Below are 17,116 nucleotides of genomic sequence, written 5' to 3'. Positions count from 1 at the left end.
TTTCAAAAATTCAATTCTCCCCTCCGTACAACTCGATCGATAAATTCACTCAACTAAACTTTCTACATTTTTAAATTTAATTTTTTATAATTCACATATAGCTTTTAAATCAGACGGATCACTGAGAGAACCGATGACTCCAGGCTCACCGAGCGAACATCCTAAATACCTCGAGTTTAATCAAAACGTTTCCGGGAAGAAGCATGATGGAGAAACCACAAAACGATCGAATACTCATATTGATCCATCTTCGATAAACATCACTTCATCCGTTACACCTGTACCTCCTCCCGGCATGTGTATACCATCGAATTACGTCAACGCGATGCCAGTTTGTGTCTTTTCATCTTCAAGCCAAACCACAAGGTCTAATGAGACTACTGATGGCCTTGACCGACCTATAGAACCAAATTCGAACTCTAATTCAAACTCGATCGAGGTTGAAGTCGTTATTGAACCTATCCCCTTGTCGAACGATGAAAACGTATCCATTGAACAAAACAAACATAATTCTGGTTCAGATAATAACGAAGAATACGTACAAACGGACGTTAATAACGAGGACAACAGTAAACTTCATCACGAATATATGAATCTGGGAATGAATTCTCAGGACATCGTCAAAATTTTTGGTGCCATTCCAAAGAAGTGGCCTGCTCCGCCTGTGCCACCACGAAGTAAGGATCTTTAAAATGTTTATTTTCCTTCTAACGATCAAAAAAAAAAAAAAATAATTATTAGGATCTGTTATTTTTTAATAGTTCTATTTTTTTCTTTTCTTTTCCACATTTCTTGCGGATGATATATATTCTAGCGACTCAACTCTTTCTTTGTTGTCGACAACATTTAGATAATATATCACTATCCATACACGGTCTTTTTTTATTCTTGCATTCAAAAATTTTATACCTCTGACATAGTCATGTTCTCTGATCTTATGAATTCCTTTCCTTCTGGTATGTACCTCACAGACATGAGTTATTTATGGACGTTCGATCTTATTCATGGCATTCCTGGAAAGACCAACTTACTCATTACACTCACTCGTTAAATAAAGACATCGACAGCCATACATATGGTTCTTCGAACTGTCGACAAAGAAAGTTATCCTTGACTCGTGAGACGGACTCTCAAGTTTCTCGCGAAAAATCGATAGAAAATGATGATGCCATCGCTGTATTCCTATCACGTACGGACGATTCGAAAAGTTCATTACTATTCTTTGTCACGGATTCGAGTTCTTCTCCGAAAACGAATCGTATTTTTTTTCTCTGTCTGTCTGTCTGTCTCTCTCTCTCTCTCTCTCTCTCTCTCTCTCTCTCTCTCTCTCTCTCTCTCTCTCTCTCTCTCTCTCTCCCTTTCTCTCCTTCACCTTCTTTCTATCAACTTCGTGGAAACATTACAAACTACGAGTTACCATTTTCGGTAAATTCGAACAAGTTTTGTATTTTTCAACAAGTGAAAAAAACTCGAATCGTCAATTACCTTTTATATACTTACTCGTTCATAGCTGTACCCAACTAATTTCATTTCTTTATCGTTTTATTTTTTCTCTCTTTCAGCCGTTACCAAAAAATAGAAGACTCCATAATCTAACTGGCAAGAAGGATGTAAATATTTTCAATGTATTTTATTATTGGTGTCTTCAATGCACGTTAAATCTAATATGTATGTAAGTCGTTTTTGACCTAACGCATTGGACAAAGTTAAAAATAATCTATAAGTCTAACTGATGAAGTTAACGTCGTTTAAATAATTAGTATGTATTATTTTTTTCACGCGATTCGTATTAAGAACAAAAAAAAAATATATATATATATATATATATATTATTACGATATATATAGTATATATATGTGAAAATTAATATGGTCGACAAACGTTACACAAAAATAGCTATACATTTGTTATACGCGTTAAATAATTTTTAATCTTTTGAAATATATATATATAAGTAACATATTATCTCTCTATGTACATTTTTATTCATTTACGAACGAAATACAGAAATGAGATAAGACTTAAAATATTCATGTAAAAGGCATCATTTTACGTATGTCGATCATCTAACTTAATTATTAATTATTTTTTACAATCGTAAATATTAAGAGACATTTATAGTCGTCGCAAACATTATGATGATACAATTTCTATTGACTTTCAAAGTGATCTCTGTGTATAATTAGTAAACACTTTGAATATCAAATAAATTGAATGCGTCAGTGTGTATGTAATTTGTTTGTATGTATATGTGCGTGAAAAAATATAAGGGAACATTTCTAATGCGATTATCTTAAATAAATGTATTTCTTAAGGAATTATATACGAGTATTCGTAAAATAGAACTAAGTTCGGTGTAGTGCCATTCGTAAGCAGTCTTTTAGACTCGCTTTCTCATAATTAAGTTATAGATTATAAGAAAAAATACAATCTAGAGAGCGCCAAATCAAATTTTCCAATTTGGTAGTTGATACCAAAATCTTGTAAAGAACTATTTATATTACTAATTCTCTCTCTCTCTATCTCTCTCTCTCTCTCTCTCTTTTTTCTTTTTTATTTTCTATAAGTCGACTTTTCTTACGGATTATAAACTCTACATTACTTCTTATATTAAATATATATATATATATATATATATATATATATATTTATTATACATAAAATACATTAAGTGTTCATAAATTAAGTATCATAAACTGGTTCTTTATACGATTAATAATAATAAATGTCATAATTCGAAAGAAATTGTAAAAGTGTTCGATAACAATCGAAAGACGTTAATACTTAAGCGTTATTTTCCTTTTTTTTTATTTTTTATTTAGATTTACTTCATCATTCGCTTGTTTATTTGATATCCGAATATTTCACAAAAATTAATTATAACTTACTAACATATCGAAGTTATCTTCATGTAAAATGCGCCTCGCGATAGTACCAAGAATGCATTTATCTATAATTTTATTTTTCAAGTGCATAGTTCATTCCGCAACTAATATGATGGAACGATTTTTTTCTTTCTTTTTCGTTTTCTTTTTTTTTTTTTTATTGAAGAAGTAAGATAAATATATATAACTAATTTTCGTATTTATGAGACGTTTTAATAAATGTAAGGTGATACGTAATATTGATTGTGTATTATCAACCTCTCGTTAACGAACACAGGTCATAATAAAATGACGCGGATCATAATAAAACTATTACTCCCACCATGTTTCATGATTTTCTGAAAAGTTTTAATTGCAACCTATACCATTTAATCAATTCGAAGCTCGATAACTTATAGGAGAAGAAATTTACGAGTAAAATTTATGAAAATATTACCAAAATATATATACATATATATATATATATATATATATATATTTATGTGTTTATATAATATGTATATAATATATATATAAAATCTATAAATAGTATGTATGTATGCATATATATTATATGTATACATAATATATATACATACATATATATATTATATATTTATATACTTGCATATGTTACGTACGTAGAATTTTATGCAAGTATTAAATGTGGAAAGGTGGTTCTTAAGAAACTGGTAGACCGGTCGACCTCGAACATCGGCAGAACCCAACTACTCTTTGAAAATCAATTCTTAATACGAAAATAATTACACAACTTCGTTATACCTTAAGATGTTATATTATGCAAATGATTTCGTTATATATCATTGCAATCCGATAATTATAGCCCGGAATTATAGTTCTTCACCTTCCTCGTGTTATTAAAAAAAAAAAGAAAAAGAAAAAGGAAACTTCTCATGAATAAGGAAAATGATTTATGGGTGATCAATGTTTATTTTTCATCGTAAAAATGAGTAATTCACTGGATTAATATAACTAGGTCGCAATGAAATGATCTCTAACGAATCAAATATCTTTTCGATGAGCCAACTTTCTATATTATTATTCAAATTCAAGGCACGACTCGATCTCAGATTTTCTAGTATAAAATTAAAGTTACATACATGTGTGTGCATATATATATATACACACACACACACACACATATATACATAGAGCATATAGAACAAATTTATAAATTTTATCTATTTAGCAATCATTGAAAAAATTAAAATATTTCTTCAGTTATGATATTGACAATGTTCGCTATTAAAGAAATAAAAAAATAAAGAGATAGAAAGATAAATAGAAATTATAAAATCGGTCAAAGTTGACCTGGTTATATTAAAAATGTGGTTAGGTGTCAAAAAATAAAGCGAATAATTATCTAGAGAGAGAGAGAGAGAGAGAGAGAGAGAGAAAATAGAACGTCATATGCATGCCACCAGTGTCGGTCAACATCCTGGAAGTGGTAGAGACCGTAATTCGTTCAAGATTTTTCATTAAGTTTCTTCTTTGAAACCAACATCTTCCGGCTGACAACATCAGATTCCTCGTTAATTAGTTTTGCACTCCCTAATTAGGGATACAATGATATCGGTACTCCCATTTGGGAATGTCAGAAACAAGAATCGTTGAGGAAAAGAAGGACGTCAAAATTATTCAACCATAAATTGGTAGGTATATATAAGAGATGAAAACTTGTCGAACTTCATCAAAAAGTCAAACAAAGCCGTTGAGTTTATCAACGTGAGTATTGACGATCTTGTATTACCATTTCGAATATCTTTCTTGTAAATTAACAACGTAACGTTGTTGTCTATAACGTTGACAGATATAAAAATCGATCAATCATTTTTTGCGGGAGACGATTCCAGTGAAAAGTAAAAGATTTTAAATAATATTTTTCGAAAATATAAAATTCGATCTATCATTTTTTCATGGATAAAATGTTTCCATCTGTTAAATATTAAAGTTTGTATTATTTTATATTACATTTAAAAAAAAAATTTGATAAAGTATTGATATTATCAATTCGTAACAGAATTCACTTTTTATTTTTGCATTGTATAAGGCATTAATAATTAACATTGAAAAGAAAATTATAAAGCTCGTGTAACTCGACCCCGACCTTCAATATATTACCGTGTATAATGACTGATACGTAACTTCAACATTACGAAAGTGGAAATCCTTGTCTCTCGACTCAGCTACTGTCATATACATTATTAAGATCTTCTGATTGTTCAATACTCACAGGTGTCAACGATCAGTAGTCACCAGACGTTCGCGCAATTCGTTTCGTTGTAGCAGTACGTTCGTCGTTCGTAAACACTTAACAGGTATGACATTTGTCGTTTCAATAATTTTTACGTTTACTATTAAATCAATTAAATATCATATAAAAAAGTATATTGTGTATATACATACTATATTGTATATATATGTATATTTCTGAATTATATAAAGTTCATAGATTTTATTTATCAAAATTTAATACGTATTGTTTTATATAATTTATTTTATATAATTTATTTATAATAATTATAGAAAATATATAAAATTTGTTTATATAAAAATTATACAAAATTTAAATAATGTAGATATATATAAGATTGAATTATTTATATTATTTCTTGCCATATGATTCTTTTTCTAATGTTTCTGACATTTACAGATAAAGCATTCTTTCTCTTTCTCTCTCTCTCTCTCTCTCTCTCTCTCTCTTTCTCTCTCTTTTTGTTTGTACATTGCTGGAATACTTTTGAATTTCTTAATGAAGTATTTAAATAAAATATAAACTTTTTAGCATTCATTGAGAAATATGATGAATAGAATTAAAAGATTAGAAAATTTGTCGTTTGAAATAATATAAGTATAATATATTCAAAAAGCCATTTATATTATTACCATGAGATGGTTGGATAATAATAATCACTAATTATTTCCTTCAAAGGTTTCCAGAACACCAAAATGGCATCGTTAAGTTCATCAATGTTATTGTTGATAATATTATCGACAATAGCTTTTGGACAGCAATTGAAACCTGGTGCATGTCCACCACCAATATCATTTAACATCCGCACAAATCTTTGTAATAATGATATGGACTGCAGTGGATCTGAAAAATGTTGTCTTACAAATTATGAAGGTACAATTTGTGTGAAGCCCATCACAGAAACCGTTAATGTTGGTAAGTATTCAATTGATGAAAATTGAATGAATTTTAATAATGCATTAAATTTACGTAAATGTCTAAAATTTGTGGATACAAATACGTGATATATATTTAATAAACCTAACTATACAATAATTGGAATCACTTTTATATCTCTATAAATATTAACATCAACAAGAAAGTTTGAAGTATATGTTATATTATTGAATAGGACTAATACTATAAAATCAATAGTTTTTATTTAAAATTTAATTTTAATTTTGGATTTATTAAGTAAATAGTGTATAATATAAATATTTTTTATTGCATTTAGATTTAAAAATATAAAAATGATTCTTTAGTTTTATATATATATATATATATATATATATATATATATAAAAATAATATATAATATATATATAATATATATATAATATAATTTTATTATATATATATATATATATATATATATATATATATATATAATAAAATGTATATGTATAATCCCGTTTATCTCGATAAATTCAAATATTTCGAGAGGTACTGAATGTAACAAAAAAATTTTTTTACACATTTGTTTGGTATGCACGGATGTGTGCCCTACATACTCTTCGTATATGACATGATATGTCATATTTTTTATCGCATGGTGAATGAAATTTCGAAATCATATTTATATTTATAAATGGAACTATATATATATAGTTCCATTTATAAATATAATATATTTTTTTTTCTATAGATATATATATTTTTTTCTCATAGCTCGATTACATTTGTTTAAACGAATTCAACAACGTGCTGCATGAGATCATTTATTATTATAAAATATTATAAATTATATTATAAGTTTTGTATTTCTAAGAAGGCTGTATAATATAGACAAAAATCATTTTACCATAATAATTGATCTCATATGGTACGTCGTTAAATTCGTTTCAACAAATGCCATCAAACTATGAAAGGGAAAATATATAGTTGCATTTAAAAAAATAAATTTGTTTTTGGAATTTCTATTACCACATGATCTGAAAAAAGAAATTAGCATCATATGATATGCCCCTTTATACCAAACATATAAGTAAAAAAAATTTTTTTTAGGTTCAGTCCCTCAGAACATATTTCAATTATTTGAGATAAAGGAAACATCTACACACAAACGCACACGCGCACATAGGGAGACAGAGGGAGAGTAAATAAAAGATTATCGCAAATATAAACAACTATTCATTGGAATATTTTATTAATATTGATGCATGAATAATCAAAGCTTATACATTTAGCAAATAACTTCGTAGATCTATCTTATAATGAATTCAAGGTTGATATTCGTAAACAAAAAAATAATGAAAGAAATATAAAAACAATTTATAATCATTTATGTGCAAACGTGAATGGAATCTTTTCAACGAAAATTTGTTTACATTTTATAAGTTTTCTTTTTCATTTCATATATATATATATCAACAAAGTCAGATAAATTTTATATTTATTTTTATTTATTTATAAAGCTAAATAATAAGATCAAAATAAATCAAATAGAGATAGTCTCAAAACAACGTTGTATTTCATACAATTTTGAATTTTATTAAAAAATGAAAGTAAAACAACTTCTCCAAATCTGGAAAATTACATAAAAAAATAATTATTAATAAAAATTATTTATATAATATATGATACATGAAAATCGAACACAACTCTTCCCTTATTATTGAAGCGATCCAGATGGAGGAAAGAGAAAAAAATTTCAATGATTGATATCTAACAAAATAGGGAAATAGGAAATTCCAATATTATATTCACATTAAGGATAAATCTAACGTGATTTCCAATAATTACAATATCGACTCTAGTTATTAATAATATATGATCACAACGTGAATAAAACAATAATAATATTATCTTAAGTCCTCAGTGATTATCAAATTGTTCGAAGAAAGTTTCCATTTCAAAAGAATTCTTTTAGTATCGTCAGATTTTTTATTAAACAAAAAATATTTATTAATTATTTTATCCTAACAAAATATCGACGTATCTTTTTGTAATTATTTCGTTAATGCATAAATTGCTTTATAAAAGAGTAACAAATTAAAAAGCAATTACTTAATTACTCATGGATAAATGAACTTGTTTCATTTTTGATATCGCGTAGATTGGTATTATTACCTTCTAATATATTCTAACGAGATTGATTTTTGTTTGTTTAGTAAAACAAGGTTCTTGTCCGATTATACCAACTGGACGATGGATATGTACATCAACTTGTCGATCGGATGGCGATTGCAGAGGCATCAAAAAATGTTGCCAAAATCGATGTGGCGCTTTGGCTTGTCAAAATCCTGAACCTGATTATGACCCAATTGAATACGATTATTCGCAACCATCTGTTATATTTCGCAGGAATAGATGGTAACAATTAAATATTGAATGACCGTGTAAAATTTCGATGAACTTACTTTAATGTTATATGTTCTATCGTACGTGCCATAAGCGACTTTAGTATATTCGTAATATGCGATAACACGATTTACTTATCAAGACATTAAATTTTGCAACGTATTAAATGAAACGCTTGAAATATAACTCATCAAATGTTTGATATATTTCTTTAATGACGCTTAATTCGTTATAATATTTCGCATTTCCTTCTAATAGTATTACTATTTAATTTAGAAATTAATAATAATTAATAACTTTAAAAAAAAAAAATATATATATATATTTGAGTGCATTATTAATTATTTCATTATTAATTATACGAAATAATATATAAGTGCTAAATTATTAATTGTAATATGTGTACTAATATTTAATAATATTTTATGTAAATTTAATGTAATAAATTAAATACTATTAGGTTTGAATTAAGATATGTAAACAATGAAATATAGAAAAATAAAAAAATATATATTTTGATATTCTTTCATTCTATTATGTGATTAATGATTAGATAATATGCTTAGAATCAATTACCCAAAGCAATCTCGTTGGTTCCACATTTCTCATTCGCTTCGTAAAGACTCTCACAAAATGAGTGACGCAAGATACACGTTTAAGAAAGGCCACTTAAAAGCATCTCGCAGTATATCCTCTCCAGTCGGATCCTAAGACTCGCTTGTATGATTAGTGATTCACTCGTGATATTACTTGGATGGAAAAACCTTATATTTTCGTTAATAAAATTCCAGTTAAGAGTTGGTGGTAATACAGAATACGGTGATTTAAATAGCAGGATTTATTACGAATTTATTAGACGTATCTAACTTAGTTCACGATTGACATTCGAACGGAAAATATTTTTGAGTAGATCGACTTATTATTGTTCAACGAGTAAATCATCAGGAAAAATGTACAGTACGTATATTTAAAAAATTAACAATTGACCGTATCGATCTTTATTAATATCCTATGTATACAATCGAAAATATTTATATCCAATAATTTTTTCAATATAAAAATTTGATTTCTTAGGCAAAACTCACATTCTACTTTTTTGCTTATGTTTGATGATAATTGCAACAGCAGGACAACTTTCCAGTAAGTAATATTATTTTTATAGAAACTTAATTGACTTAAGAGAATTAAAAGTAAATATTTGGTATCAATTCGTCTGCACATGTTTATACATAATATGTACATAACAATGTCTGGTACTTATAAATTTTACATAATTCGTCCGTTTCAAAAGTGAAAGTCAGTAGAATATATAGACTTCTTACTCACGTTCATGATTTTTATAACTGTTCTGTTTTTTTTTTCTTTTTTCTTCTTTTCTTTTTAAAAGAGTACATTATTCATGCACTTCGAAGCATTTGATTGTCTCTCTGAAAGGTAGTGATTAAGTTCAAGGATAAGGCCTTTCGTTGCTATGTTGCGTACCATGATTCTTATTGTGATATAGCATTCAATAAGAATAACCCAATATCATCAACAACAGTGAAATAAAAATAATTATTATCTTTATCGTGAAAAAAAAAAAGAAAAAATACTTCGAATAAATCGTTGCATTGCTTCCGACGAAGATTAGACTTTAGATAAGCATAGATCATGCAGATTAGATCGAATATTCAAACACTTTGTGTCAATACAAACCATAATGAAAACGTTTGTAAAGTTGACGTATTTAAATGCAAAACTTAATGATTTATTTAAAAGACATAAATTATCAACAATATGTAATTACATATGAAGTATCTACATAAGATATAATATTTTATTGTTCAGGTAAACCTGGATTCTGTCCTCTAAAAAGTACCATCGACAAATGCATGCCTAGATGCGTTAGTGACTATCAATGCTCCAGTAATCAAAAATGTTGTCCTAACAAATGTGGTTCTACATCTTGTACCTCGTCGAGTGCCGTTAACACTGGTAATGGTTCCAAAGGCTCGTCAAACAGTATGTATTTATTTTCTTCAAGAAAATAAAGATTCCAAACAATGTATTACTTCAAATATTCGCATATTTATTATTATTTCAGGCGGAACCGTTATATGTGGTGGTGTAACATGTAGAACTCAAGAAAAATGTCAATTCGATCGCAATACTAAACGAGAAAAATGTGTCCGAGGTTGAGAGAATTTTCATAAAAAATTATTTCTTACTAAAAGACATATATTTATGTAACCAAGCAATAATGATAATCCTTATATTTCATTTAACACTGTTAAATGTAATAACTTTGTTAAATGTAAATGTAGTATGTTTTATATATATATATATATATAAATGTGTGTACGATTATTTGTAGAATTAAAAATGAAATAAGTAAAAAAGAATTATGAAAGATTTAACGTTATTCAATAAAAATTAATTCATGTCAATATTACGTATAACTTATTTATAACTTCACAGCTGTGTCTTTTAATCAATGAACGTAAGATTACAATAAACAAACGATTAATCATAAAAAATTTTACTTCCATTTAAATACTATACGAATTCGTTTGAAAAGAAGAAGAAAAAATAATCGCTTTTAACCGGCAAACGACGTCGATATATTTCGATACATCGCTTTTCTATTATTCGTAGGTTAAGAAACTGATAACTTAAGATTAACTTATTAAAATATGGTTTACATTGCGTGAAATAGAGAAAATCGTACGTGAACATTTTAATTATTATCATTTTAAAAATATGACATTAGGATGAATTAAATTCGTATTTATTGTATAAAAGATATCATTCGAAACGAAGAAAGGTTAGATTTGGTTACGGTTTACAATGGCTGTAGAATTCTTAGTGAACCGTCTGAAAGCCCTTGTTTTACTTCTTTTCGGTGTATTTAGACGTGCTATGTGTTGTTTACGACGTCGTAGAAGATCTTCGTGCGATTCGATACCTCTTTCAGCAGTTGGCGTGGTACCGAACGCTTCAAACAATTCAAATACGGTGAGTTTTCTTAGATGAGACTTCTTGGAGTTTACTTTTAAGTGACATTTTGTTGATCTTTTTAAATACTTTCGCATCTACTATAATAGTAATAATTGAGAATGCTTAATCAAGGAATTAGAAAAATGGGATCATTGGGAAGAAAATCCAGTCGTTGTTGTACCGGATAAACCTGTTAATATGGTACAATCTAAGATTGAACAATACAGGCAACAAGTGACCAAATCCACAGAACCTCCCATGGAAGAACAACAACCGAACTTTTTTGAGGTAAATTCAATTGTAAAGGAATATTGTAGAAAGGTAGAAAGAGAAAAAAGAAAATGTTAATGTAACATAATCGTTGATTGTAGGATATGACACCAAAAATTACAAGGCAAACAAAAATTCTTATCAAAGATAAAAAAGTAGAAAATACTTTTCGTAATTCTACAAAATTTGCAGTAGCTACTGATCCAATACCAACAGTAAGTTTATATATATATATATATATATATAGCTCCAATATTATATTATTTGACACTAATTGAACATGTTTGTATTTAGAACGAGCTTAAGGAATGGGAAGATAATGCTGTCAGTTGGGAAGAAGAAACGAGCGAAGAAATTGGTGATCCTACAAAAGCCTTGAGAGAACAAAAGCGTAGAGAACGCGAGCAACGCTTATTCGAACAGCAACAGAAAAGGCTAGAACGTAATGCTAGGCCACAACCATTAGGAGCAAAAATAAATTCTTGATGTGAAATAACATTCTTGTTTGAATCAGCTTTCATTTTTATGACATTTTTTAAAGGGATGATGTCTATGTTCTTTAATATGCAGTTGAAAAACAATTCCATGTGTATTGGATATCTTATAATATTTCTGTTATATATAAGAAACGATTTTGAAACCAAAATCTAACTATACAAAAATTTAAATAAAAATTTATATAAGCACTTATATATATATATATATATATATATATATATATATATATATATATATATATATGTAAGTTATATACTTATATATATATATATAAGTTATTTATACGACGGATATAATTTCGGGTATAATACGACGAATATACGATAGAAATGGTGAAATTCTATTGAATATTATTAAATGAAATTGTTCATAAAAGAACATATCTCTAAAGTATTGCATTTAAAATGATCTACTCATATATTTTTATTCTTAATCATTTTTTATGACGCTATTAGCCTTGTAATTATTTAAATTGTAAATACTTATATTTATCCGATCGTGAATTAATTTCTTTAAAATTGCAGTGCAATTATTATTCATAATTTATTTCACAATAATAATTTGACATAAGATGGATTATAATAATGTAACATTATGTATTTCTATTATTATTAATATCTATTATCCATTATTTCTTTATATGTTTAAAATACAATACACATACATTGTATTTGTAAACATTCCACATTAATTACCTGTACCATTATAATGCATTGCACATTTTTTACACTTATTAAAATTATGTAAAATGTATTAGATTTTTTGTACCTATTAAATTTTAGAGAGGCTGTTCTTATAAGAAAAATAGTTATCTTTGAAAATCTTAGGATATATAATTTAATTATTTTTTATGTTACAATGTGATTCTATCATGGGAAATTAAATTAAAAAAAGACAAGAAAATTATGTAAATCACAGATTTTTTTATTTCATTTTTAAATCTACATTTTATCTTTTATATACAAAAATGCGCATCCGGTAATATAATAAAACTTCAATAGAATAAAATTCGTAGGCATTATTTCATACAGTTACATAAAAATAGCGCCATAGTTTAATATTAAGATCGAGATATAAAAAAATTCATTACTAATAAACTAGAGATAAAGAACGATTCACATTGTTGCTGCTAAATACCGCCGTAAAATTGTATATTTTATCTAAAAACATAATTTATAAAAATATGATATAATCGTCGTAACTAGATAACCTAAGGTTAAATATCTGTCTTGTCTTTTATTAATCAAATTCGGACAAGCTGCAATCTATTATGACAATGTGTATATATTTATCGAATAGCGCAATATTAACCAAGAATTGATATTATCTTTGACGAGAAAAAAATAAAAAATCCGTATATCTTATATATTTATAGATATAATATTTGTATGATTACGTATCTATTTTTTGCACAAAATTACAAAAAAGGGCACTTATACATAAACAACATTCAGAATTACAGTAAATGATATGCTTATTGGCAGAAATCTTATGTTGCATCTTTACTTTCGGTTATAGAATTGAGGACGTTCTTTCTTTTCTCTTTACTGATGTATAATATATAAGCAGAGCTTAGATAAAATAACACTAAGCCACAATCAAGTAGTGATCAAGTAGCGGCTAACACCGTGAACTTGGTGCGATTTGATCAAACCAGAAACCTTTCTTTGATTAAAAAAGTGTTTGAGATTTTATAAAAATAAACACTCTCTCTCTCTCGTTCTCTCTCTTTCTCCCTCTTCTCTTCTCTTCTCTTCTCTTCTCTTCTCTTCTATTCTCTTTTCTTTACGAAGACCTTGAACTTGTTCCCCCATACTATCGTTTACAATTGAGAAAGGTTTTTAATTTGATCACTGAGCCAAATATCGTTAATCGAGTTACTGGAGAACTCTATTTTCAATTTGGTGCGCTTTTAATGTGTGCACACTACACGTGGATCACGTGCATGAGGACGCCTAGTATACAATCAGAGAGGAATCAGATAAATATTTTCAGCACACCCGACATTCCTCAATAAGACTAACGTCATCCGTTTTGCTTTTCATGCACTCCATTTTCTTGTGGCTTCAATGGCTTTATCACATCTATCTCATTTCCTTGTTCCAAATCATGCTGCTGCTGCTTCTTTTTCTTTTTCTTATTCTTCGAAATTTTCCTAGTTGGATAGCAATATTTGATAAAATTTTCTATTTTTGATAAAATATATTTGATAAAAAATATTTGAAATCATTTTATAACTGTTTGTTTAACATACTTTCCAAATAATTCTCCATCTTGAATAGATTCTGGAAGTTTCTTGTTTAAAGTTTCTGGAAGTAACAATGACATCATGCCACCAAAGAGAGCACAGGATCCAAAAATGACCAAAGGCAAGGGTATCCATATTTCAGACTAAAAGGTTTTACAATAAATTTATATTTATACTATATCGATAGAGTTAAATACATATAACGATAACGTATAATTTTCTTACTAGATGATTTACATATGGTGCTATTACACCACCAATACGAGCAAAAGTCGAACTAGCCCCAAGACCTACGTTGCGGATAACAGTTGGAAATTGTTCAGCCGTAAAAACATAAATGGCACCGTATGATGACGTGATGGCAAGTTTTCCAATCATAGCAAGGCAAACTACTAGCCATGGTTTATCTAAAATGAGATAAAACTAAGCAACCTAGTTCTCTTAGGTTGACGTGACTAAAACAATTCAATTTACTCACCGACAGGAACGAACAATGTGGCGAGTAATGCAAATCCGGAAATCAACATGCAACCACAGAGAATAATTTTTCGTCCCCATCGATTCAACGTAAAAATAAGAAATGTATAAGCGGGCACTTCTACTAAGCCAGATATCAGAAAATTCACGTAATCGTTTCCACCAAGATTGGATGCATGCCAGGATAATCCATAATATGTACCACTATTTACGAGCCTATACCGATAACAACGATTATATTTATACAAAATTTTTTATCGGTTCTTTATAAAAATATATAACGGGTATTTAAAATAAGAAGTACCAATTAAAGAACAATAACATGCTTTTTCGTCTTAAATTTGGATATCGGAAAAGATCAAAGAGAGAAGCCTTCTTTGAGTCAGGCATACTATCATCGCTATTATTGCTAAGAAGAGTATCTAATGCTTCGCGTGGAATCTCCATTCCATTTTCCTTCGATGCAAGCTGAAGTATGTCTTTAGCTTCTTCGGCACGACCTTTCATCAATAACCAACGAGCAGATTCTGGAATGAACCTGCAGAAACAATGTATATAATATACATATAGAGATCGGTTAATTAAAAATTATTACAAAACGTACCACCAATAGAGCAGAAATGCGATGCTCGGAATGGTGATAGCAACCTGCAGCATTCTCCAATCAGTTATCAAATAAGCAAAACCTGCTGTAAGAATGTAGCCCGTAGTGAAAAATAATTGACAACCTACACCAGCTACTAAACGTTTTTTGGGGCCGACCATCTCAAGAGCTGTGAAATGTGAAAGATTAATATTTATACTTATTATAAAGTAAGTTAGGGCAGACACGTTATTAATTTAATTAAATTGAATAATGATTGAAACAAATTTAATTATTAATTTATAAAATTTACGAATAAATGTAACCATTTTATATATTATTTTATATATTATTTCATAAATATTCATTTCGATGTATTTCTATTAAGTATAAATCTTTGGTATTATCATTTGCTACCAACTTATCCTATTCATGAAATAAACTTATCATGCATTTTGCACTTTCTAATGAAACATATTCTTTACCTATAACGTAAGCCACCAAGAAAACTCCGCTGGTGGTCGAACCAACGATCAATCTGAAGATTACGTAGGAAATAAACTCTGGCACTATCGCGACCAATATACCACCGGCTAGCTGGATGACTAAAGACAGGAAGAAAATTGGTCTACGTCCAAACTTATCGGACAAAGCACCAAATATCATCGAGCCAAGCATGACTCCTACCATGAACAATGAGTCCCCCGTAGCTCTCAGCCATGCTCTATCGCAGACCAAGTTCCACTGAAAAAGGAAAAGCGGTTCGGATTCACCGATTCACTAGAAAAAGAAATGAGACAGGTTAATCGAGCTTTACGTTTTATTAACAATAGGTATACCTCAGAAGTAGTGGTACTTTTATATTTTCTCCTGTCATAAACGTATTCTTCACATGGTTTAATGCCTTCGGTGTTGGCCAACTTGAGTGATCCTATCGGGGTTTGAACAGGAGAATTGTCATGACCTTGAGAATTACCATCCAATATGGGATCCCGTCGTAAACATTGCGACCAGCCCTTTAGCTCGTTATCCCAAGGATAACTAGCATTCATCACATCCTGAGGTAGGTAATACGTAGCATTCTCGATGCTCTCGTGCGGCAGTAGACATCTGAAAAAAAAAAAAAAACAACATGAATTTACATTCTTCGTCTTTATCTAATCAAAAGTGAGAACAGGATAAAACTGAAAGAAAAAGAAAAGAAATCAAGAACTTGTTAGGAAAAGATAAATTCTTACCTGACATCCATTTTTGCCCCAAGAAAGACCCCTGCCAATTTATGGAATGCGCAGGATATTGCCGGAAGACAAAGAAGCAAATAAACTCGGCGTTGATAACGACCGAATTCGCCCATTCGGAGTATCACGTCGTCGTATGCCATTTTTTATCTGCCTACTTTCCTCTTTGATTTTTCCCGAAATCGTCTTCTTTCTATGAATTGATCGATCTTCTATATAGCGTTATGCATACACTCTTTTCCTTCTTTCTTGTTTCTCAAAGATACAACTTCGGATAAACTAATAACAATCAGACGATTATTTTTGATCGTCGAATTTGTGCCAGCACGACAGAACTCCGATTACGTTATTGAGCTTTTGCTGATTCGCATGAACGATTTATGTCTAAAGAAGCACGCATAGTGAGGA

The 17,116-nt window shown here is 28.8% G+C and overlaps 5 protein-coding genes across 15 annotated transcripts in view; 4 read left to right on the top strand and 1 right to left on the bottom strand.

Moving 5' to 3' along the window:
- Positions 1-3,209, top strand: part of LOC124946964 (phosphoinositide 3-kinase adapter protein 1) — a 39,719-nt gene extending 36,510 nt beyond the window's left edge. For 5 of the 6 annotated variants that reach the window (XM_047488487.1, XM_047488477.1, XM_047488510.1 and 2 more), the window contains 2 exons: positions 102-677; positions 1,563-3,209. In XM_047488487.1, coding sequence (XP_047344443.1) covers positions 102-677; positions 1,563-1,579 — 593 coding nt within the window. In that variant the 3' untranslated portion in view covers positions 1,580-3,209. The remainder of the gene's footprint in view (positions 1-101; positions 678-1,562) is intronic. The other variant, XM_047488498.1, reaches the window with a different exon arrangement.
- Positions 3,210-4,358: 1,149 nt separating this feature from the next.
- Positions 4,359-8,813, top strand: LOC124950238 (WAP four-disulfide core domain protein 2-like). The gene is made up of 4 exons (XM_047496692.1): positions 4,359-4,610; positions 5,121-5,203; positions 5,818-6,054; positions 8,229-8,813. The coding sequence occupies exons 1-4, from the start codon at positions 4,555-4,557 to the stop codon at positions 8,432-8,434; spliced, it is 582 nt and encodes a 193-aa protein (XP_047352648.1). The 5' UTR covers positions 4,359-4,554; the 3' UTR covers positions 8,435-8,813.
- A 277-nt stretch (positions 8,814-9,090) lies between these two features.
- LOC124950248 (waprin-Phi2) lies at positions 9,091-10,703 on the top strand. The gene is made up of 4 exons (XM_047496704.1): positions 9,091-9,375; positions 9,493-9,558; positions 10,246-10,419; positions 10,502-10,703. Exons 1-4 carry the CDS (start codon positions 9,369-9,371, stop codon positions 10,594-10,596), a joined length of 342 nt encoding a protein of 113 aa, XP_047352660.1. The 5' UTR covers positions 9,091-9,368; the 3' UTR covers positions 10,597-10,703.
- A 313-nt stretch (positions 10,704-11,016) lies between these two features.
- LOC124950231 (receptor-binding cancer antigen expressed on SiSo cells) lies at positions 11,017-12,360 on the top strand. The gene is made up of 4 exons (XM_047496681.1): positions 11,017-11,412; positions 11,527-11,682; positions 11,766-11,879; positions 11,959-12,360. Exons 1-4 carry the CDS (start codon positions 11,245-11,247, stop codon positions 12,148-12,150), a joined length of 630 nt encoding a protein of 209 aa, XP_047352637.1. The 5' UTR covers positions 11,017-11,244; the 3' UTR covers positions 12,151-12,360.
- Positions 12,361-13,063: 703 nt separating this feature from the next.
- The window catches only part of LOC124947908 (organic cation transporter protein), a 24,569-nt gene continuing 20,516 nt past the window's right edge, over positions 13,064-17,116 (bottom strand). For all 6 annotated transcript variants that reach the window (XM_047490734.1, XM_047490716.1, XM_047490725.1 and 3 more), the window contains exons 2-10: positions 16,709-17,116; positions 16,310-16,580; positions 15,956-16,214; positions 15,492-15,660; positions 15,192-15,425; positions 14,889-15,103; positions 14,636-14,817; positions 14,417-14,553; positions 13,064-14,317 (exon numbers count right to left, since the gene is read on the bottom strand). The exon at positions 16,709-17,116 is cut by the window's right edge and continues 296 nt beyond it. In XM_047490734.1, the coding sequence (XP_047346690.1) occupies positions 14,188-14,317; positions 14,417-14,553; positions 14,636-14,817; positions 14,889-15,103; positions 15,192-15,425; positions 15,492-15,660; positions 15,956-16,214; positions 16,310-16,580; positions 16,709-16,851 (1,740 nt within the window). In that variant the 5' untranslated portion in view covers positions 16,852-17,116 and the 3' untranslated portion in view covers positions 13,064-14,187. The remainder of the gene's footprint in view (positions 14,318-14,416; positions 14,554-14,635; positions 14,818-14,888; positions 15,104-15,191; positions 15,426-15,491; positions 15,661-15,955; positions 16,215-16,309; positions 16,581-16,708) is intronic.

The sequence above is a fragment of the Vespa velutina genome, chromosome 1 (assembly GCF_912470025.1).
Source record: "Vespa velutina chromosome 1, iVesVel2.1, whole genome shotgun sequence".
NCBI classification, from domain to species: Eukaryota; Metazoa; Arthropoda; class Insecta; order Hymenoptera; family Vespidae; genus Vespa; species Vespa velutina.
This window is presented reverse-complemented; position numbering and strand designations above follow the sequence as displayed.